Genomic DNA, 20,601 nt, shown 5'->3' with positions numbered 1-20,601 from the left:
ATACTAAATTTACCCATCAACCCAAAGTTCCAACTTCCAAACCGAAAAGATCGGCAAACCACGTTTTCAACACAAGTTTTTAGCTGTTTCGGTGACATACCGAAACAGCTCTTGTTTTTGTTATGTTTTTTTTTCCCTTTTTTTTTCCCTTTTTCTTTTTGTTTTAACACAAATCCCGTCGACTTTGTACACGGTTTATCAACCACGCCACTTTTGACCTAAACAAACTCGTATTCTGATTAAACCCCATAGTGAGCTTGTCTCGCAAAGAGTGACGTCACGATTACGTCATCATGGGTCACGGGACGTCATATCAAACATGCAAACTTTAATACCCTATATCTAAAGATATGTAAGTCCAATTGGGTTGGACCTTGGTATGTAGGTTGACCGGGATGTGTTATAGGCAAAAATTGAGGTGACGTCATCATGACGTCATTGTGTAATTTTATATCGATTTTTGAAGTTTTGGACTTTGAAGCCATATCTCGTAATTATGACGTAATTATGACGTCATCAAAAATGCGTTTTATAAACACATATAAGGGAATGTCCAATCGTCATGAAACTTGGTGGATGGGTAGATAATAGAACTAGTACACAAAATTTGAAATAATGTCACGATGACGTCATAATCAAGCCATCCGCTGATGTTTTTTGAATTTATGAGTTTCTACGATTTTTTTTTTATATTTGACACTGATTTTGATCTGATCGACCCAAATTTGTTGCAGACAAAGACAACATTAACATATTTTCATTTTCTAAAACAAAGTTTTATTCAGGTGGCATTATAATCAGATTTGTATTGTAATTTGTAGAGTTTTTCAAGCCAAGTAGACTTTGTATACGAAGCAGTGTTTTGGAACATTTGTACATATGATATGATATACATTGTGTGTACAGCAATAGTTAGGGCCATTTGTCATCGTAGAGCAGTAATCGTAGTCAAGCCCGCGGGAACGGGGGGGGGGGGTGCTGTGGGCGCTGCAGCACCCCCAACTTTTTGGATTGGGGTGCTGGAATATGCTTCAGCACCCCCCTACTCCTGGGCAAAATCGTGTTCCAGCCGGCAGTGTTCTACGACGATGAAATTGCGCCGCTACGCTAAACATTGTTCTTTAACTATCTCCTTCGTTTTCTTCGTTTCTAGTTTTGCTGCGGCCAAGCGTGGCGCTTCGAAAGTCTAGCACAAACACTGTTAAATATAAAGGGGAGGTATTTTCTAAATCTTCAGACGTGCAGAATCGATATTTCTCTCAAGGTATCTAAAAACATGACATGTCTATGATATTTCCGTCATGAAAGCCCATGCTGGAAACTTTGACTGGAAAGCAATAACCTCGGCCATGACAATGGTGGCAAAGTTGTTAATGCTTGCCAGGATTTTTTTTATTCGATCTTTCAATAGGGGCAAATGCTCATACCCTTCCCCTTAAGGTTTTACTTTTCATTTTAAAGTTTAATTGACGTTGCAACTATTCTGTACTCAAACATTAACAAATAGCAAGGTTCACACACATCCTTAACCTAATAAGAGTGGGACGGGCCGGTTTTCATTGAAACTAGCCAATTCCAGTGTAGTTTCGTTTTAATAAAAAAGCTATTCGTGTTTTACCTTCTGCAAGGTTTTTCTCATAAAATTCAGTAGAGACCGATACATCTTTGCCTAGCCCCAAACTTGCCATCTACCGATCATAAACATAAAGATGCATTTGGTCTTGCGGTCTTTTATATTTGCCATTCCCTGTAACAAACAAATAATACTGCAAATATAATAACGAGAGCTACATCGTTTGGTGAGTTAGAACTATGTGAGTATTTTTATGAAGAGGAATTCATCCGATATCAGTGGAACTGTGGTGGAAAGTTGAAAAGTGTGATCGGTTCGTATGATTCGCGGTCCGGCAAATTTGTCCAAGATGTTACCAGGACGATAGCGCTGCCACCAGGTGGAAAATGTATAGGCCCTAGACCCCCGGAGTTCCGCCTCACCGGTGTAGTATTTCTTAACCTGCGTCTAAAGTTCATAGTCAAAATATATGACCCAGTGAAGAAGTTAAGTGAAATGACAAATCGTCTTACTAGTTCCTTAGGACTGACTCAAGAAAAATACACCTCAGGCCAATCTTCAGCACAACTCGAAAACTGGCAGTTTAATTCAAAAAAACTGAACAACAGACAAAAGAACAATGCCAATGATGAGCTTCAACTTAAATTAATTCAAAGCTGAGAAAATACAGTAAATGGCAGTGCACTTTGCACTGGTGAGGAACGAGTCTAGGGGCCTAATCTCTGAAATTTATTTACTAAGGGGAGAGGGTACCTTTGCATAATAGTGCTCTCTGCACTTGGAGGCAAAACAATCAGTCTCTAAGTTATTTCCTAACCTTTACTATAAACTTAACAAAGGGCAAATCATATGCCCTTTAAAAAAAAATACGACTGTAGGCATTTACGTCTGCCATTTCGGAAACAAATATCACGACTAGGCAATTCCGTCTGCCAGTCCAAAAAAATATGGTGGCGCTGCTCATGTGGCGACACGGCCTTTTTCTTGTCTCTGTGTCACCGTATTTTATCGAGTTTTAGTGTGTAATTTTTGCACTACATTAATGCCTCACGATGTCCAATGTACTGTGCTCACCGATGGTTGTGATTTTAGTTGTTTTACATCATGGAGTGCCAAGAGAATTTTGTGCGCCGTCCAGGACAGTGAAGATGAGACTCTACCAGTGCTATCGTACAGCCGTGAGTTTCTATTGAATCGACGACGTAGTCGACAGCATCAGATTACGTAATACCTGCAGAAATATGCCAGGACGCACACTAAATGAGAAAACGTGGGAGGAAAGGAGGTGTCAGAAACAGGTTGAAAAAATCAAGGTTTAGAACCCCACTCCCAACTGTTATCCAAGTAAACGTTCGAAGTATTCGGAACACAACGGATGAACTGAAAGCCAACATGCGCTATCTCTCAGATTACCGAGATTCCAGCCTTATAGGCCTGACAGAAATCTGGCTAACTGAGAAGGATCCTGACTCAACGGTCCTTCTGTTTGTACTATTCGTGGTTTACATTCCTCCTTCAGCAGATGCCAAGACAGCTGCTGACATTATTCATGACCTGGTTTCTCAAGCTGAAACTTCTTCACCTGATGTAGCTAAGTTCATACTGGCTGAATTCAATCAGTGCAATCTATCAGAATGTTTGCCCACATACCACCAATATGTCAACTGTCCCACCCGCCATGGCGCCTGCCTGGACCTTTGTTATGTGAACATTCCGGACTCATATCGAGCAAGATCTTTGCCAAGTTTAGGTGACTGTGATCACAACATGATTCATCTAATGCCAGTTTATAAACCTCTTCTACGGATACAACCGGCAAAGAAAATCCAAGTAAAATCCTGGTCAAGTAAAGCTACAGAGGCGTTAGAGAATGCTTCGCATGTACTAACTGGGATGTTCTTATCGACCCGGCGGAGGTGATTTCAGACTACATCCGCTTTTGTGAAGATATGGTAATTCTTACAAAGACAGTTAAAGTGTTTTCTAACAACAAACCGTGGATTACTTCAGAACTCAAACAGCTTTTAAATGAAAAAACAGACTATTAATACTGGTACAAGGGATGAACGGAAAGCAATTCAAAAAAGACTGAATCGTAAAATAAAGGAATGTAAAATGGCTTATAAAAACCAAATTGAGGGGTTTTTTTCAGACGACTGACACTAGGAGGGCTTGGCAAGGTCTGCAGACAATAACAGGCTTCAAACCAAAGAAAAAGTGTGTCTTGGTAGAGGATGAAATAAGCTATGCTAATGAGTTAAACTCGTTTTACAGCAGGTTCGACAAGTTTGATTTTAGTGCGGAACAGAATGAAGTAATGTGTGAGTTACGTAACTCTCCAGTGGAGAACATCGGTATTTCTATTGGGGAAGTGGAATCTCTTTTTAGAACTGTTAATTTACGCAAAGCAATGGGACCAAATTCCATCACTTCTAAGGTACTTAAGGTATGTGCTGACGAGTTAGCGATCCCCTTTCAAATGTTATTCCAAGCATCTTTTGACAATTGTGCCAAAGAAATGAATGATTAGCGACCAGTGGCTCTTACCTCAGTGCCAGTGAAGTGTTTGGAAAAAATTGTATTGAGGAGATTATTGCCACATGTCACTAATCGTCTAGATGAGTACCAGTTTGCTTACCGTCCTCAAAGGAGCGCAGAGGATGTTGTACTTACATTGCTAAATGGTATCTTTGAACACTTACAAAAAGCAGGGGCTTTCGTTAAAGTTCTCTTTGTGGACTTCTCAAGCGCTTTCAACACCATCCGACCGCATCTTCTAGCTCGAAAACTAATGAATTTGAATTTTAACCCCAGGCTTATTTTATGGATCAACGATTTTACAACACATTATATAATGTGTTAAAGTGAATTCCACACTTTCATCCGTCCAGCACACTCACACAGGTACCCCACAGGGATGCGTTCTGTCACCTGTCCTGTACACTTTGTATACAAATGATCTCACTACTCTGGAAACATCACATAGAAGAATTAAGTATGCCGATGACGCAGCTATTGTTTGCTTTCTGGATGGCAAACAAGAATCTCTAGATTGTTTCACTGGTGAGGTGGCACAATTAACTCAGTGGGTCGATAAAAACTATCTAGAAAACAATATCCACAAAACCAAAGAGATGGTAATTGATTTTAGGAAAAAGAAATCTCCAATTACACCAGCTAATATTAAAGGCAAATGTGTGGAAGCACTGTCTGTTAACAAATACTTGGGAACTGAAATTGATGACCAACTGAAATTTGACGCATGTACTAAATCAAAATATAACAAGCTGCATTAACGTTTGTTTTTTTCTGCGCAAACTCAAGTTTTTTCACGTTGATAAAACTATTTTACAACTGTTCTACAAGTCCATTGTACAGAGTATTCTCACATTTTGTCTCGTTTGTTTTTACGGAAATATGAGGTGCCAGGATCGAACTAGACAGAATAGTTAAGCAAGCCAGTAAAGCTATTGGTATATAACAAGAGTCTCCAGAGGCATTATACAAGTCTCTTATGTGCAATAAAAATTAAGACGGTTCTTTCCGAATCACATCACCCATTGCATGCTGACTTCCAAACAAACTCCAGAAGTAGGCCTAATCGCTTTTAACAACGAAGGATCAGGACATGGCGTTACGGCAGTTCATTCGTTCCAGCAGCTATCCAATAGTACAATGAGCAACTGGAACGATGAACTGTCGTGGGGCTGACCCTGATCCCTCATTAAGGTAATGTAATATGTGAATTACATGTAGAAGTTAGTTTGTTTACATGTTATTTCTATATTTATAAGTTTGTGGTAACTACATTGCATTTTTACATCTTTTTAATTAATGATTGTATTTTTTATAACCCGTTCTTTGTCAAGGCCATTTTAATTTCCCTCATGAGGGACAATAAAGTTCAATCTTATCTTATCTTATCTTATCTTATCTTATCTATAAAATGTCTCGCTAAGTCAAGGCCTCTGACGGGTCTGCCAAAAGTTTCTTGAATCTGCGTATCTCCTGAGATAACTAAGATGACCTTAGATTAGTTTATCCAGCTCCTCCATTCCAATAATAAATGTCTTACTAAGTGTTCACCAAATTCGGCTCCTCAATTGGCTCCTCTGCTCCTCAACTCCTTAACTGGCTCCTAAGCTCCTCAGCTGGCTCCTCAGCTCCTCACTGGCTCCTCAGTCTCTTAATTCCAACCCTCCCTAATTTAAAATAAGATTTAATTAAACCACTTTCCCCTAGCGAATAGGCGAAACCAGACTGGCTCCGTTTGCGCCTAAGAGCTCCTATACTGGCTCCTCAGCTGGCTCCTCAATTACTCCTCAACTTCTTAATTCCAAACCTCCCTAACTTAATTTTTAATAACTATTTCTCCCCAGTGAATCTGCACGATAATGTAAACATTCAACAGGCTCTGTACGTGCCTATTAGCTCCTTCACTATCTCCTCTGCCTCTCAGCTCCTCAACTTCTTAAGAGAGATCAGCAGTACAACTACAACTTGACAAACTCAGAACTAAATCACCCGAACCCCGAATTCACAAAAATCTGCCCTATTGATACTCTTTGGATCGCGTGCCTTACACACAGACTGCGCATACGCGTTGTATATAAGCCACACCCACAAATTGTAAACTAGCAAAAATTACTACACACAAGAAAATTTTCATTCATCTGAAAAATCAATAATTTATGCTGTTCATTCATCACTCAAAGTATACCAATAATCCTAAAATCCTAAGCTTTCATTTACACTGAAAACAGAACAAAAGATTTCCCTAGATTTCTCACAATCACGTAAACATGACCTAATTTCATTGATAAAAATCCAGTGATGTCATACTCTTAAATATTCATGAAGCATTTCAGGCCTTGGCAGACGAAATCATTACAAATGTCGGTAAATAATTGCCTACTGAAATATCTTCTGACAAAAACTTAATCTAAGCGTTGAAATAGGTAGAGATAAAGGAAATACAACTTTCTGCTCTTATAATTCTCAGTTTTAAAATCTATAATCAGAATATTCTTTTAAAACTTTAAGCCAATCCGAACAGATTTTAGAAACAAGGAGGCGGCCATATTGGATTTACCCTAACTCTATTTTAGCACACACAAACACATGGCAGTGGCAGTGCATGAAAACAGCTAACGATTGGTGAATACTAGTCATCTAGGGAAAATAAGTCATCAAACAGTTATAAAAGCGGATGGAACCCAATAAAAAGTTACCCAGGAGTACAGGTGAGTCTAAGAAAATGACTAGAATGGCATTTTCGTCACACAGCCCTCCCCTAAGATGTTGTTGTCCTCAGCAAGTTAAGATATGTAAAAATATTTAACATGAAACTTATTAATTAGAAAACAAGGCCACAGCTTTACATACTACATCCTGCTAGGCATTATGTACATTCATGTTTCAGAAATAAGCTTATGAAACCTAAAGGCTAAATCAATGAAATGACTCTTTAAAAAATTGTGAAAAGAATACACTGTAATTAGGCAATATTATTTACATTAGGCCAAAAAAAAAAATGGTGTGTTGACGGTAACGGCCTGAAAAAAATCCAGGTAGGTAGGTAGGGAAATATATATATATTTTTTTTCATTTCAGTTTTTGTTTTCACTCAGTAGGCTCAGTGATGCAAGGTGTACCATAACAATAACAGCCGAGCCGAAACTCACAATGCATGTTTAAAAAAGCAATTTAAAAAAGGAAAATAAGAAATAATACTAAAGCTATGCCTGTTCGATGAACAGGACACAGGCTTTTCCGCATTTTTAAAGTAACATGCGTAAAGAAATACTTTAAAAAAATACTTTGTCAAATTTTTTATTAGAAAAGTCTTGCGCAAGGTAATTGTGTTTTGAATAATGTCAGCCCGTCATGTCGGACATAAACATGCATTGCGAGTCTCTGGGTATTTGGAATGTGTTGCAAGACGACAAAGAGCTTCCTACAACCCAAGTCCGCTGGTGCCTACTGGATGATCACACTCCAAAGAAAACATGAGACTGACCTAGAGTTGAAGTTATTTTTCACATATCCAGTATAACAGTTTTTAAAAATAAAACAACATGACCATTTAGAACTGGAAGTTGGCACTTCTTTTTTTATTATTCTGCATGCATTTCGTGTAGTTTACCCTCTTTCCTGCCAAAATTGTTTGCACACTGGTGACAAACTTAAATTTTTGTTTTGATACAAACATTAAATGAATGAAAAAAAAATCAAAGGTGAAAATCCTGTGTGCATACTAAAAAGGTGAAATTAAATTGCTTCCTGTCCAAAAAAATGTGAACCCTACCAACTTGACTTTTTAACATAAAAAGAAATGAACTGAAAGAAATATCAACAATGCATTTTCTGTTGTGCCTTTCTATGGACCTGAAAGAAGTACAAGGAAAAGAATTACTCTGCTTTTAAAGTGTGGGAGACTAGCCATAATAAATTAATCAAGTGGTCCAAAACCATTTGTCGTTGTGTGCTACATGCATCTAGCGTTTCTTTGGTCTGAAAGGCCGATGGCAGATGGGTGTCAGGCCCCTTTCCTTGCATGTAGTACACAAAGGCAAAACAGTTTTAAACCGCTTTTTCAAGTCGGTATCAGTTGTTGCATCCCCATTCGCACACTGACAACAAATGTCCATTCTCCACAAAGCCCCGCTGTAGTACGGAACTTCCACTGGTACAGCACAGGAGATGTTTCTACGAATGAAAACTACAGCCTCCAGCTTGTGGCCAGGTGGTGCTACTGGTGAACCACAGGTGTAGTCAAACTCGCTCAACAGAAAGAACTGGGTTTGCTGACGTTCGGTCAGCTTTGACTTGGCATAGACAACCCTTGGCTTCTGACACTCAGTGCACTAAACAATTGCTCTGGCTGTCTGTGCAGTCAAAGGAATGGTTGGCCCATCTGAAACTGGATCATTTGGCGCTTCATCTGGAACTGGCTCATTTAGGACGTCGGAATCTGCTCGAGCGTTGATGTCAATGCCAGGTTGTTTTCTTTTGACTGCTGCAGGCTTTTTGGAGGCTTTGGGTTTTGCGCTAGTTTGTTCACGACTTTCAGTTTTAGAGAAGGACGGTCATCCTCTGTAGTGTCAACATCCCTGACTTCAGCATAGCCTTTGTAGTGGTCTCCACTTTCTTGCAGAACAGGATCTGGTAGCCATGTAAGGAATGCAACTGGGGTTGATGGCGGTGCACAACGTGAAGCGTCAGCACACTTTCGAATCTGGAAAGTGTATTGCCTCTGACGGCAGTGTGCCAGTAGCCAAGTCTGGTATGATCGAACTTTTTCTGTGTGGTCTTTCCTCAACTTTGAAAAATCAAGTTCTGGAAAAAGCTTATGGAGATGGCGTTCCTTCAGATCAGTGATGACCGCTTCTGACACTGGTTCATCAACTTGAAAGGGCTCATCTTTCAAACTAAGACGCAGAAATCTGTCTTTGATAGCGGACTGCACTGGCTCTACAGCTTTTAGCCATTTCTCCTTGATTGCAAGATTCTTGGCAGCCAGTTTTCTGATACTAGCCATACTGCCGCAATTTGTAAGTTTCTTTTCGCTGTCATCATCGGTAGCATCCCGTTGCAGCGCGCAATTCTGCAAACCCAAGTTAAGAATGGACATCACCCTGCTCTGCTGGGTTAACCCAACTGTGACCTTGAGCATATCTGGCAAGAATTAGCATGTCCAAATTAAGTTCCTTGAATAGGCATATGGAAGCACATTTCACCGCCTCCAGAGTGTTCCTTTGATCTGTACCACCGTCACTGAACTTCAACACCACCTTAACCCTCTGATGCTGAAAGATCTTTGCCAATGCAGCGGAGTGACGGAAGGGTGATGATGTCTGGAAAACAGAGTCATTGATGATGGTTGTGACTTTACCTCGAACAAAGGACTTATCTGGCTTGGGTGGAATGGCACACTGAAGATACACAGATGGCGTCAAGCTGGAACTTGTCATGTCGTGATCTAGTGCTGCAAGTGTTGTACTTGTTGGAGCAAGTGTCATTTTCCCCCGAACTCCTGTGGAAACAAATACACCTGGTTTACCATAAGGAACTTTTGCCTTGTCGTCACAGCAGATGAGTGCACTGTACTCCTTCAACTCAATGGCCTTGTGTGTCAAGTACAGAAACTGGGCAGCACAGAAATGATCATCGGGGTGGTCAGCCCGCAACTGCCTCCTTTGAACTTTATACTGTACCTCAATCCGTGAAGTAAAGTTCAAGGCAGAGTGCAAGTATGGGTTTCTAGGAGAAAACTGCAGCCGCACCAAGCTTGCAGATGGTATGGGGTATGGTTGGGGCAAAGTTCCTTTGCATCTTTGATCATTTCCTTCAAAGAAATCCATTTTGACAGATGAGCGATGTTGTGGCGCCTTTCATCCTCTGCTGTGACACGATCAACAACTTCACCAATTTTCTCAAAGAAGACATCAAATGTACCAGTAGGCCTCCCTGTATTGAGTTTTCTAAGGTCTTGTAGGAGGCCCCGTTCTCCCAGGGAAATCAGTCTCAGTCTCTGTTGAGTTACTGGATGACTAGCCACCGATGCATCTAATGCAAGTTCTTTGTAAATCAGATCAGCAATCTGTGGTTGGACATTTGCCACATTTTCCAATTTTTCTTTAAACTGCTTCAATTGTTGGCGTGTATGGAACTCTGGTAGACGATCTTTGACCTTTGCCACAAGACGAACAGCTTCAGTTTGTAACTCTGTCTCTGTGCGCTTCTCTTTGGTTCTGACCAAAACCAAACTTGTCAGGTTGGAACCTCCAGGAGAATATCGGACCACGTCAACTGGAACAGACAACTGCAGCTCTGTCATAAATCTATGCCTTTGCATTGCATTCTCAAATGGTTCAGAAAGATGACAATCCTCACTGAAGAATACTGGCTCATTCAGGTCAGCTGATGACATTGTCCGGTCAATAATTTTGAATTTTTCCCGGACACCGAAGGTAGCTTTGCATCGGTGGGTAATGGTTGCGTCTGTGCCTACTGATCTGACTGGATGATTCATGTCATGACGAGCTTTTGTTTCTTGATTTTGAGTGACGAGGAACTCACTGTAGGCATGGAGACAATCAGCCAGTGCCTTTTACTTCACCATGTAGCCTTCGAAAGTTCTCATTCCTTGTCAAAGTTGGTTTCATGCATAGGGAAAACAAAGCCTGAGCGTGGCTCTCAAGAAACACAGAATTTAGCTGGTTGCATTCGGGTATTTTTGTGTTTGTAGTCATCGTACCCGTCATAGTTCTGGAACACGGATGGTACTGATTTGACAGCTGGCCTCTTCATAGATGCTTCATTTATGGTTATGTGATGGTTAGTGATGTACCAAAGAGCATTACAGAGAACCTGCAAAGACACAAGATTTAAAATGGAATTTCAAAATTATAAAAAATAATCTTTTACTTGAATATAAAATTGCACATGTGTTGGGTACTAAAAAAACATATGGTCATCATGGGGTGTCTTTGCTTGCCAAGTTGAAATACCTTTCTCATGTGTAAATGCTTACCATAGTAATGTAAGATCCCTCGGTTTGTGAAGTGCCCTTTGGTAGTCGTAATCCCCTTTTGTCGAAATCTGTCACCAGATCATTGTACAGCTCGTCTTTCCTTGAAAGCCCAACTTTCATTCTGGGACTGTATTAAAATAGAAAATACACAGAAGAAGATTTTAAAACTTAATCTAAGTTTAACAGTGACTAATACTTTGTATTTAAGCTGAATTTGCCAACGGATATGATTTTGGTGGTATTTACCCACAATGAAAGAAAACATTCATCAGGTCAAATAATTCTCGCTTTCTAGTGCAACATAAATTTTGTACTACCAAAAAAATTGGCCAGGGGTTCCCCTACGGGTGGGGTGAACCCAATGTCATACAACATCTTTATGAACAAGATAACTAATATCCAAGGATATTTATTGTCTTATTCATAATAAACTGTTGAAATGTAATATCCAAAAATTGAAAAAATTGATTCATCAATGAAAAAACATTCAGGTCAATTAATCCTCGCATTCTAGTGCAGCATAAATTTTGTACTACAAAAAAAAATTGGCCAGGGGTTCCCCTATGGGTGGTGAACCCAAAGTCATACAATTTTTATGAATAAGATAATTAATATCCAAGTGTGGCGGGACTGTTCCCGAACCAAGTTATTCCTCGGACCAGGGACTACACAAGCAGTCTAAAGGCTAAGGATGCAGGCTCGTTTTGGGTGGAAATCTACCGCCGCAGGAATTGATCCCTAAACCTTCTGTAAACTAGGCAATAACACAATAACAAGGACAACTGACAACTGAATGGTCGGTAAACTCAAGTAACACGATGGTTTATTTCAGAGACAACAATTAAATGATTAAATAATTTGGGAGTAATTGTCTTGGGTAGCTTAATTACAACCTGTGGTTTTCGAATATGAGCCCTATTTGCAATATACAACTAATATCGCACTGCTCACTCCAATAATCACTGCACAAACTAATGCTGCATTACAGGAACGCTATAGCAATGCACAACCAATGCTGCAATACATGAACACTACAGCAATGCACAACCAATGCTGCAATACATGAACACTACAGCAATGCACAACCAATGCTGCAATACATGAACGCTATAGCAATGCACAGACCAATGCTGCAATATAGAAACACTACAGCAACGCAACAACCAATGCTGCACTGCCTAAACAATATCGCATTGCATAGCTCAGTGCCACTGTGGAGATATGGTTTGTGTGCACGTAGCACTACGAAACCATGGGCCCAGCCCCAATCAACCACAATGCACCCACAAGTGTACGGCTAAACTGTCCAACAGTTCGCCCGCGCGTAGCTAGCATATAGCGCAAATCACCATATAGCAATACACGCCACAGCGAGAGCACACTCAACTCACGTTCGTACAGCTCGCTGCCACTTGCCAGAAAAACCCCGCGCGTACGTACGTAGCAATCTACCTACGCGCATACATAGCACATGCACTAAACCATTATGATGCACTAAACATATGGGCTTTGTTAACCAATCGCGTGCGTGCATACACGCACACCTTGACTGCTAAGCCACGCCCAGTCACGGGCGTACTATACTACAGTTCATTCATAAGATTAGAATACAATAACATGAACAAGGGCATAAAACTACACTTTCCGTCACACAAGGATATTTATTGTCTTATTCATAATAAACTGTTGAAATGTTATATTCCAAAAATTAAAGAAAATATTTATGTCTTCTATTCGATTCATCAATGAAAAAGAAATTGTATAAAAACAATTATATTCAATTTATATTCAAGCATTCAAGATATTCAATTGATACATTTCATTCAAAATTATATCGTACCGTCCGTCGGCCAGGCAAGTCGTTGCTTCTGAAGTAAAATTGTTTCTAGATCGTGAATCGATCGTAAACTCCAGCATTTTGTTCATGAAACGACCGCTGCTACCGCTGCTACCGCTGCTACCGCTGCTGCATGCGTTCTGCTTTGTGGTCTAGGACCAAGCGACGAACTATTTGTCCATACAGAGAATAATGCAGTGAACCCGGCCAACACGGCCTGCACGCCGCTCAACTAGCTGTCGCATTTACGGTGTACGTACGGTATGTACGGTGTGCAAGCCCGGGCTAGGCTCGTCAGCAGATCCCTAAAGCTACGCAGTCAAATTTCTGCGCACGTGCCTTGCCGGCATTGCCGAATTGTAAAGCACGGATTGGTCGCGTACCCAGCCAGCTCGACTGTACTTTGAAGGCAAAGCGCAGTCTGTGCCTAAACCATTTTGTAAACTCTGCCCCGGCCTTGGCCTTGCATGAAATGAATGATGCCTACCTTCTAGTCCGTTTTTGAAAGTTTTCCTCAGAGTTCTGCATGATAACTTGCAAAGCATTGGGCTGGTGTTCCGGAGTGCTGGTCACTTCTGTTTGCTGTGCCTTGCAGTCAAGTTTCATGTACTTTACTGTAGGGAACACATCCACGATTCTGAATAACGTACTAGCTGGTTCGACTTCATGCCATGGTCCATTTTTGGATGTTGTAGAACAACAAGCATTGATATTAGGACTATTTGCTTGCCCGGGGTAGTCAATGAAAACATCGATAAATGTCTTGCAGAGAGTTATGTTCATCAATTTCAGCTGACCTGGTTGATGGACACACTTGTTGATTGTTAAAGCTGTAGCGGTCGACCCCCCTTGGTGTTGTTTTTATTTACTCAGGTTTTTGTATAATTCACTTAATTATCTCTTTATCAGAAATCGCTAGTTTCTTTAGTAAGATATAAATGTTGATTCTTTTGCCCATACAGATAACTTACTTGTACTTACATTGCATTACGAGCCGCGCGCCCAGTGTGCGTATAATTCAGCGATGTACATGTACTTTGTTATTGTTTTGTATAGCCTCGTCCAAACTCTTGCCAAATTAGTTATGTAGAATTCCCCTAAGAGAATGTGCTTTTGGCTGTAAAATAACTGAATTTATTTGATATGTTTCAAACAATTATTTGATATCCTTTTGTAGGGAATTATGGAAATTGTAACTTATGTAAAACTAGGTCAAGTTTTGACGTCTTTTGTACAAGACTTACTGTGCGTAGCGCGGGCCATATAAAAGTTAAAGTGTGTTACTAGGCTGGCCAGTCGCCGTCTAACAAGCCACTGTTTGTATACAGGTTAGTGCCTCCGTTATTGATAAATCTAAACTCAGACTCTCTCAAGTGTTGTGAAATTCTCATGATTGTCAAAGATGCATATTTAAGAAACCTCAAGTATAGATCCACACATAATTGCTTATTTTATAATTGGACGGATTTTATTAGTTCTTCTGAATTATTTATGTCAGGAAATGCTTTTGGTACTCAGTTTACTCCGGCTCCGGCTCGGTTACGTAATCGACTCCGGTAACACTATCTATTTTAAATTGCTGTATATAATTATTGGCGCATTGCCTTGGAGTTGAATAATAATTGACAAGATGTTTTAGAAGGTCTAGCGTGCATTTATTTAAACAAGATCCGGCTTTATACATTTATAACTGATGACTCAATGTACTCCGGTGATTAATCCTGATGACTCAATTTACTCCAGTGATTATTCCTGATGACTCAATTTATTCCAGTATATTCCGGATGACACAATTTACTCCAGTGATTATTCCTGATGACTCAATTTACTCCAGTGATTATTCCTGATGACTCAATTTACTCCAGTGATTAATCCTGATGACTCACTTTACTCCAGTGATTATTCCTGATGACTCAATTTACTCCAGTATATTCCTGATGAGACCTTCATAAAAGTGGAAAAGTCCAGAGCACGGGGAAGGGCATTTAAATTTGCTCGCAGTATCAACGAAGAAAATGACAGCAAGTTAGCCCGTGAGTTGGCTGAAGTAAAAAATGCGCTGGCTAGTGTAGTGAAGATGGTGGACCAGTTGAAGAGTTCAAAGAATTCCGGCCACAGCGAAGAGGGGACCCGGCCCATCTCATTGAACATCAGGATACTCAAGGCTTAAGATGTTTTACGTGTGGAGGTCAGGGACATTTTGCACGTGATTGTCGGATGCAGAATGGTCAAGCGGGGAGAAATCGGGGAAACGGCAACAGGCGAATTCAGCGGATCGGGAGTTCGTCAATGACTGCAAACGGTCCAGAGAGGCGAGTGCAGGGGAGACAGTAGGACCCATCAAGCAAACGAAATCTGAAGTGGTGGATGGGAGTTGCACAAAAAGGGGACAACAGGGGATGTACGTGAATGGAGTCATCCACGGGTAGAAAGTGAAGTTTCTTTTGGACACTGGTTCTACACAGACCGTCTTGTCCGAAACTTCATGTTTGAAGTTGCGACAAGACAGGCGACAAGAACTTGATCCCGTGGATGGTTCCGTCAGGCAAGCTGATGGTACACCAATAAATACGTGGGGACATGCAGTGATGGATCTCAGTCTCATGACACAGTCACTAGATGTAACAGTAGCCGAGATAAAAGGAGAAGGAATTTTGGGTATGGACTTTCTACTGGCAACAGGCGGAACTTTGGATTTGACCGGTTAAGCCTTCGAATGGGAGATGAGCAAATACCATGTAAAGACGAGGGAGATTTACTCTTCTGTTCGCGAGTGGTAGTGTCCCAGACGACAAATATACCTGCAGGCCATGAAGTAGTGGTACCGGTGAAGATCACAAGACCCACAAATATAGGAAGGTGCGCCATAATAGAACCTTCTGACAGAGAGCAACTCGGAAAGAAAGGAATTATGTTGGCGAGAACATTAGTGCACACGGACCAAGAAATACTCCCAGCTCGACTCATTAATATTGGCCAGGTTGATCAAGTACTTGAAGCGGGTACAGTGGCAGGAATTATTTCCTCGGCTGAAGTGAGAAGATGTGTTTCAGTAGAATGAGGGCGTTGGAGGCCACCCCGATTGTGGAGAGCAGTGCCACAATTCCCGAACGCTTGACTAACTTATATGCCAGAAGTACAGACGGATTAGAGGGAAAATACCAACCCGGAGTAAAGAAGATGTTGATGGAATTCCAAGATGTATTTTCGAAAGGAGATTCGGACATAGGCCGCACCGGCTTAGTGAAACATTTGATTAACACGGGGAATAGTGCACCAGTACGACAGCCTCCCCGGAGAGCCCCAATCGGCCAGCAGGGAGAAATCGATCGACAAGTAAAGGACATGCTTGCAAGAGGCTTCATAGAACCATCTTTCATCCCATGGGCAGCACCGGTAGTTCTCGTCACCAAGAAGGATGGCTCCAAACGTTTCTGTGTCGATTATCGTCGACTGAATGCCGTAACTATAAAGGATGCTTATCCAATCCCAAGGATAGAGGAATCACTTGATGCATTAAATGGTGCGAAATGGTTTTCCACCCAGGATTTGGCATCTGGCTATTGGCAGGTGGAGTTAAATGAAACAGCGAAAGAGAAATCAGCTTTTGCGGTAAGGGGTGGCCTGTATGCATGGAACGTCATGCCATTTGGCCTTTCAAATGCACCTTCAACGTTCGAGAGACTCATGGAGCGTGTTATGGCAGGACTCCAGTGGGATATCCTGCTAGTTTATCTTGATGACATCATTGTTCATGGCAATACCGAAGAAGAGGCTACGGATCGCCTAAAAGTGGTTCTGCAACGACTTAGAGAAGCAGGACTTAAGTTGAAGCCGAAGAAGTGTAACTTGTACCAGCGTAAAGTTCTGTACCTGGGTTATGTTGTTTCACAAAGTGGAATAGAAACTGACCCAGAGAAAGTCAAAGCTGTGAAAGAATGGCCACGCCCTAGAGATGTTACCCAAGTACGAAGTTTTCTGGGCCTTGCTTCATATTATCGACGATTTATCAGAGGGTTTGCGGATATTGCCCGTCCTCTACACAAGCTCACCGAAAAGCATCACAAGTTTGAATGGACGGAGGCATGCGAAGAGGCATTTGAAACGCTCAAGAGTAGACTTATTCAATCCCCAGTGCTCACGTATCCAGACCCCAAAGCAGACTTCATATTGGACACCGACGCCAGTAATTTTGCTACAGGGGCGGTACTTTCGCAGAAGCAAGGGGAACACGAAAGGGTGATTGCCTACGCGAGCAAAAGCCTGAGCTCACAAGAGAGAAACTACTGCGTGACCAGAAGAGAACTGCTCGCAATGGTGTTGTACCTCAGACATTTCCGACATTATCTCTACGGAAGGAAGGTGTTGTTGAAGACTGATCATGGCTCCCTGAGATTGTTGACAAATTTTCGAAATCCCGACGGTCAGCTAGCACGATGGTTGGAAGTTGTTGGACAATACGACATAACTATAGAACACAGGCCGGGGCGCCTACATGCAAACGCTGATTGTCTGTCTAGAAATCCATGTAAACAATGTGGTCGGCAGGAAGTGTCACCGGAGGTGTCATCACCAGTGAAGGAAGAGAATTGCGCTATGTTGGTTGAGCCAGAGGTTGGGGAACGGGACAAAAAGCAGTCTCCTACTTCAGAAACAGGCGCTTTTGCGAGGACAGTGACTTGGCAGCCCGAGATTAGTCGTGGAGATGTGCGACAGGAACAACTAGAGGACTTAACTATTGCCAGCATTCTTTTGGCCAAGGAAGGGAGCGATAAGCGTCCAGATTGGAATACAGTTTCTGCATCTTATTCACCTGCTTTGAAGACGTACTGGGCCCAGTGGGACCAATTAGAAGTACAAGGTGGAGTATTGTGTAAGCAGTGGGAGTCACCAGATGGTCGGTACAGCGAGAAGAAGGTGATTTTACCACTGAAACCGAGGAAGGAAATCTTGGAGGAATTACATGGTTCGAAATCCGCCGGACACTTGGGAACACGTAAAACTCTTGGTAAAGTAAAGTTGAGATACTACTGGGTTAGTATGTCAGCAGACGTACGCTCATTCATACGAGAGTGTGACAGGTGTGCACGTCGGAAGCCGCCACCCAAGAAAAATCGGGCACCACTACAGCTGTACCAGGTGGGAGCGCCGATGGAACGAGTCGCTATGGACATACTAGGGCCTCTACCTGAAACAGACAAGGGTAATGAGTACATATTGGTCATTGGTGATTATTTCACCAAATGGATGGAAGCGTTTGCAAAACTTTGAAGCTGAAATGATGCAACAGGTGTGTAAATGGCTGGGAATGAGGAAAACAAGAACAACAAGCTACAACCCCAAATCTGATGGGATGGTTGAAAGATTCAACCACACTCTCATGAACATAGTTTCCACATTGATCGATCCTGTGCGGCAGCAACACGACTGGGATGATCAACTTCCATTTGCGACATTAGCTTATCGTTCGTCAATACAAGAGTCAACAGGTGAAACACCAAACATGATGATGTTGGGGCGCGATCTAACTCTTCCATTAGATGTAGTAGCGGAGAAGGTGTGGACCGGAGATGACTTAGATGAAGGTGATTATGCTGCAAAACTGCGGATGCGGATGCAGATAGCTCACGAAGCAGCTAGGAAGAATCTGAGGAGTTCCGCTGTTAGGCAGAAGAAAAACTATGATCGCAGAGCTCATACAAGCGAAGTTCATGAAGGGGTGTTCATGTGGCTCCATAATCCCAGTCGAAAACGAGGACAATCCCGAAAGCTGAACCTACCATGGGGAGGGCCATATCTTGGCATTAAACAGTTATCTGATGTTGTATTTAGGATACAGGACAAGCCGAGGGGGAAGATGCAGGTGGTACATGCTTATCGTCTAAAACCAGGCGGGAATCAAGACAGAGAGAGCTGGGTTGGACCACAGGCAGAAGGGAGTAGCCAGGAGAGAGGGAGAAGGTCTGCTCCAGCTGCAGTAAGGAGTAATCCTCCGAGACAACGCAGAACTCCCCTGCGTTACTTGTAACCAGAGCACTGGTCTGGCAGATTCACCAGTGTATGTAGATACATGTAGATACTGAGTCTAGTTCGAGTAACAGAGTATTTTCTTTGTTTATTTTCTGTCCTTACAGTAGAAATCATCATGCCACCAAGCCACCAATGCCACATCTGTGGGCAGAGTTTTTGGCGCCAGTGGAACCTTAGGCGACATGAGGAAATACACGAAAAAGAAAGAAAGAAATACAGGTGTCCTCAATGCCCAGTGGCATTCATCCGATTCGAAGATCTGAGGAAGCACACCTGGGTTTCTCACATGCCTGGAAGTGTCCGGAGAGAGGAGAAAGATGGAAGACCAGAGGAGAGGAGAAGAAAAGAACCGGCAGAGAGGGAAGGAGGAAGACTGGAGAAGAACAGGAGGGAAGGACCGGCAGAGAGGGAACGAGGAAGACCAGAGAAGAAGAGGAGAGATGGACAAGCAGAGAAGGAAGGAGGAAGACCACAGGAGAGGAGGAGGGAAGGACCAGCAGAGAAGAAAGGAGGGAAACCGGTGGAGAAAAGGAGAGAAGGACCAGCAGAGATGGAAGGAGGAAGACCAGAGGAGAGGGGGAGGGAAGTACCAGCAGAGAAGAAAGGAGGAGAACCAGTGGAGAAAAGGAGAGAAGGACCAGCAGAGAAGAAAGGAGGAGAACCGGTGAAGAAAAGGAGAGAAGGACCAGCAGAGGAGAAAGAAGGAAGACCGGAGGAAGGTGAGGAGATGTAGGATCTTGAGACGGTTTAACACGCCACCATCTCCTTGATGGGAGATGAGTTGGATGAGCTGCTGGGGGGGAACACCCCGGTGTCTCCACGGGTGGGCGGCGGCAAGCCTGTATCCATCAGGGGGCCCACCAGCCAAACGCTGTCCACCGACAGTACATCAAGTAGCAGCTCCTCAGGCAGTTCATCTGACAGCGAGTTCAGCAGTTCATCCTCAAGCAGTCCCGGCCCCTCCACTTCGAGCCCTCAACCCACAAGTGCCAACAAGTCTGGTTTCGAGACGGTCGACATCATCGACATCTTGAAGGGCAGGGTCAAGACCGTGGTTGAGAAGAGAGTGGTATACGAATACATGTCTGGACAGAAAACCCAAAAAGAGGTCACCCTGAGGGAGTATCACCTCAAAGAAGATTAATTTGTCTTATAATAATTATTCCAGCTTATTGTGTCAGAGTTTTTAAATAACAAGATAACAACTGTGTTATTATTTAAAGATGAGTTACATGTTGCGGACAAAATCACTACTGTTTTATTAAGTTCAAGTTGAAGATCAAAATTGCATTTTGCGTATTGTTTAAAAATGTATTTTAAGATTACTGTTGCGGACCAAAATATCATAGAACCACTTTTGAGAATTAAATGATATTGAAACCATTTCATGTTTATAGCTGTTCCAGATCGAACATCATTAACTAAACTAGGGATTTTTAAGAACTCTTTTATGCAAATTGTTGTTATTACATGTATTAAGTGCGACTTATATTTTTCAGCCTTCAACGCTTGGGACAGCGTAGTCTTGGGAGGGGGTGGTGTAGCGGTTGACCCCCCTTGGTGTTGTTTTTATTTACTCAGGTTTTTGTATAATTCACTTAATTATTAATAAAAGAATGGATTATC

At 42.1% G+C, this 20,601-nt stretch overlaps 1 protein-coding gene across 1 annotated transcript; it reads left to right on the top strand.

Annotated features, from left to right (window-relative positions):
* Positions 1–19,090: 19,090 nt before the first annotated feature.
* Positions 19,091–19,708, top strand: LOC119733074 (octapeptide-repeat protein T2-like). Its single transcript, XM_038206656.1, has one exon. It carries the CDS (start codon positions 19,091–19,093, stop codon positions 19,706–19,708), a length of 618 nt encoding a protein of 205 aa, XP_038062584.1.
* The last annotated feature ends 893 nt before the right edge of the window (positions 19,709–20,601 follow it).

This window comes from Patiria miniata, unplaced genomic scaffold (genome assembly GCF_015706575.1).
Source record: "Patiria miniata isolate m_02_andy unplaced genomic scaffold, ASM1570657v1 HiC_scaffold_25, whole genome shotgun sequence".
In the NCBI taxonomy this organism is placed as follows: domain Eukaryota; kingdom Metazoa; phylum Echinodermata; class Asteroidea; order Valvatida; family Asterinidae; genus Patiria; species Patiria miniata.
The sequence above is the reverse complement of the archived record's forward strand: the minus strand, read 5'-3'. Positions and strand labels throughout refer to the sequence as shown.

Coding starts and splice junctions, on each gene's coding strand:
- LOC119733074 (XM_038206656.1), top strand. CDS start 19,091: ATGCCACCAAGCCACCAATGCCACATCTGTGGGCAGAGTTTTTGGCGC.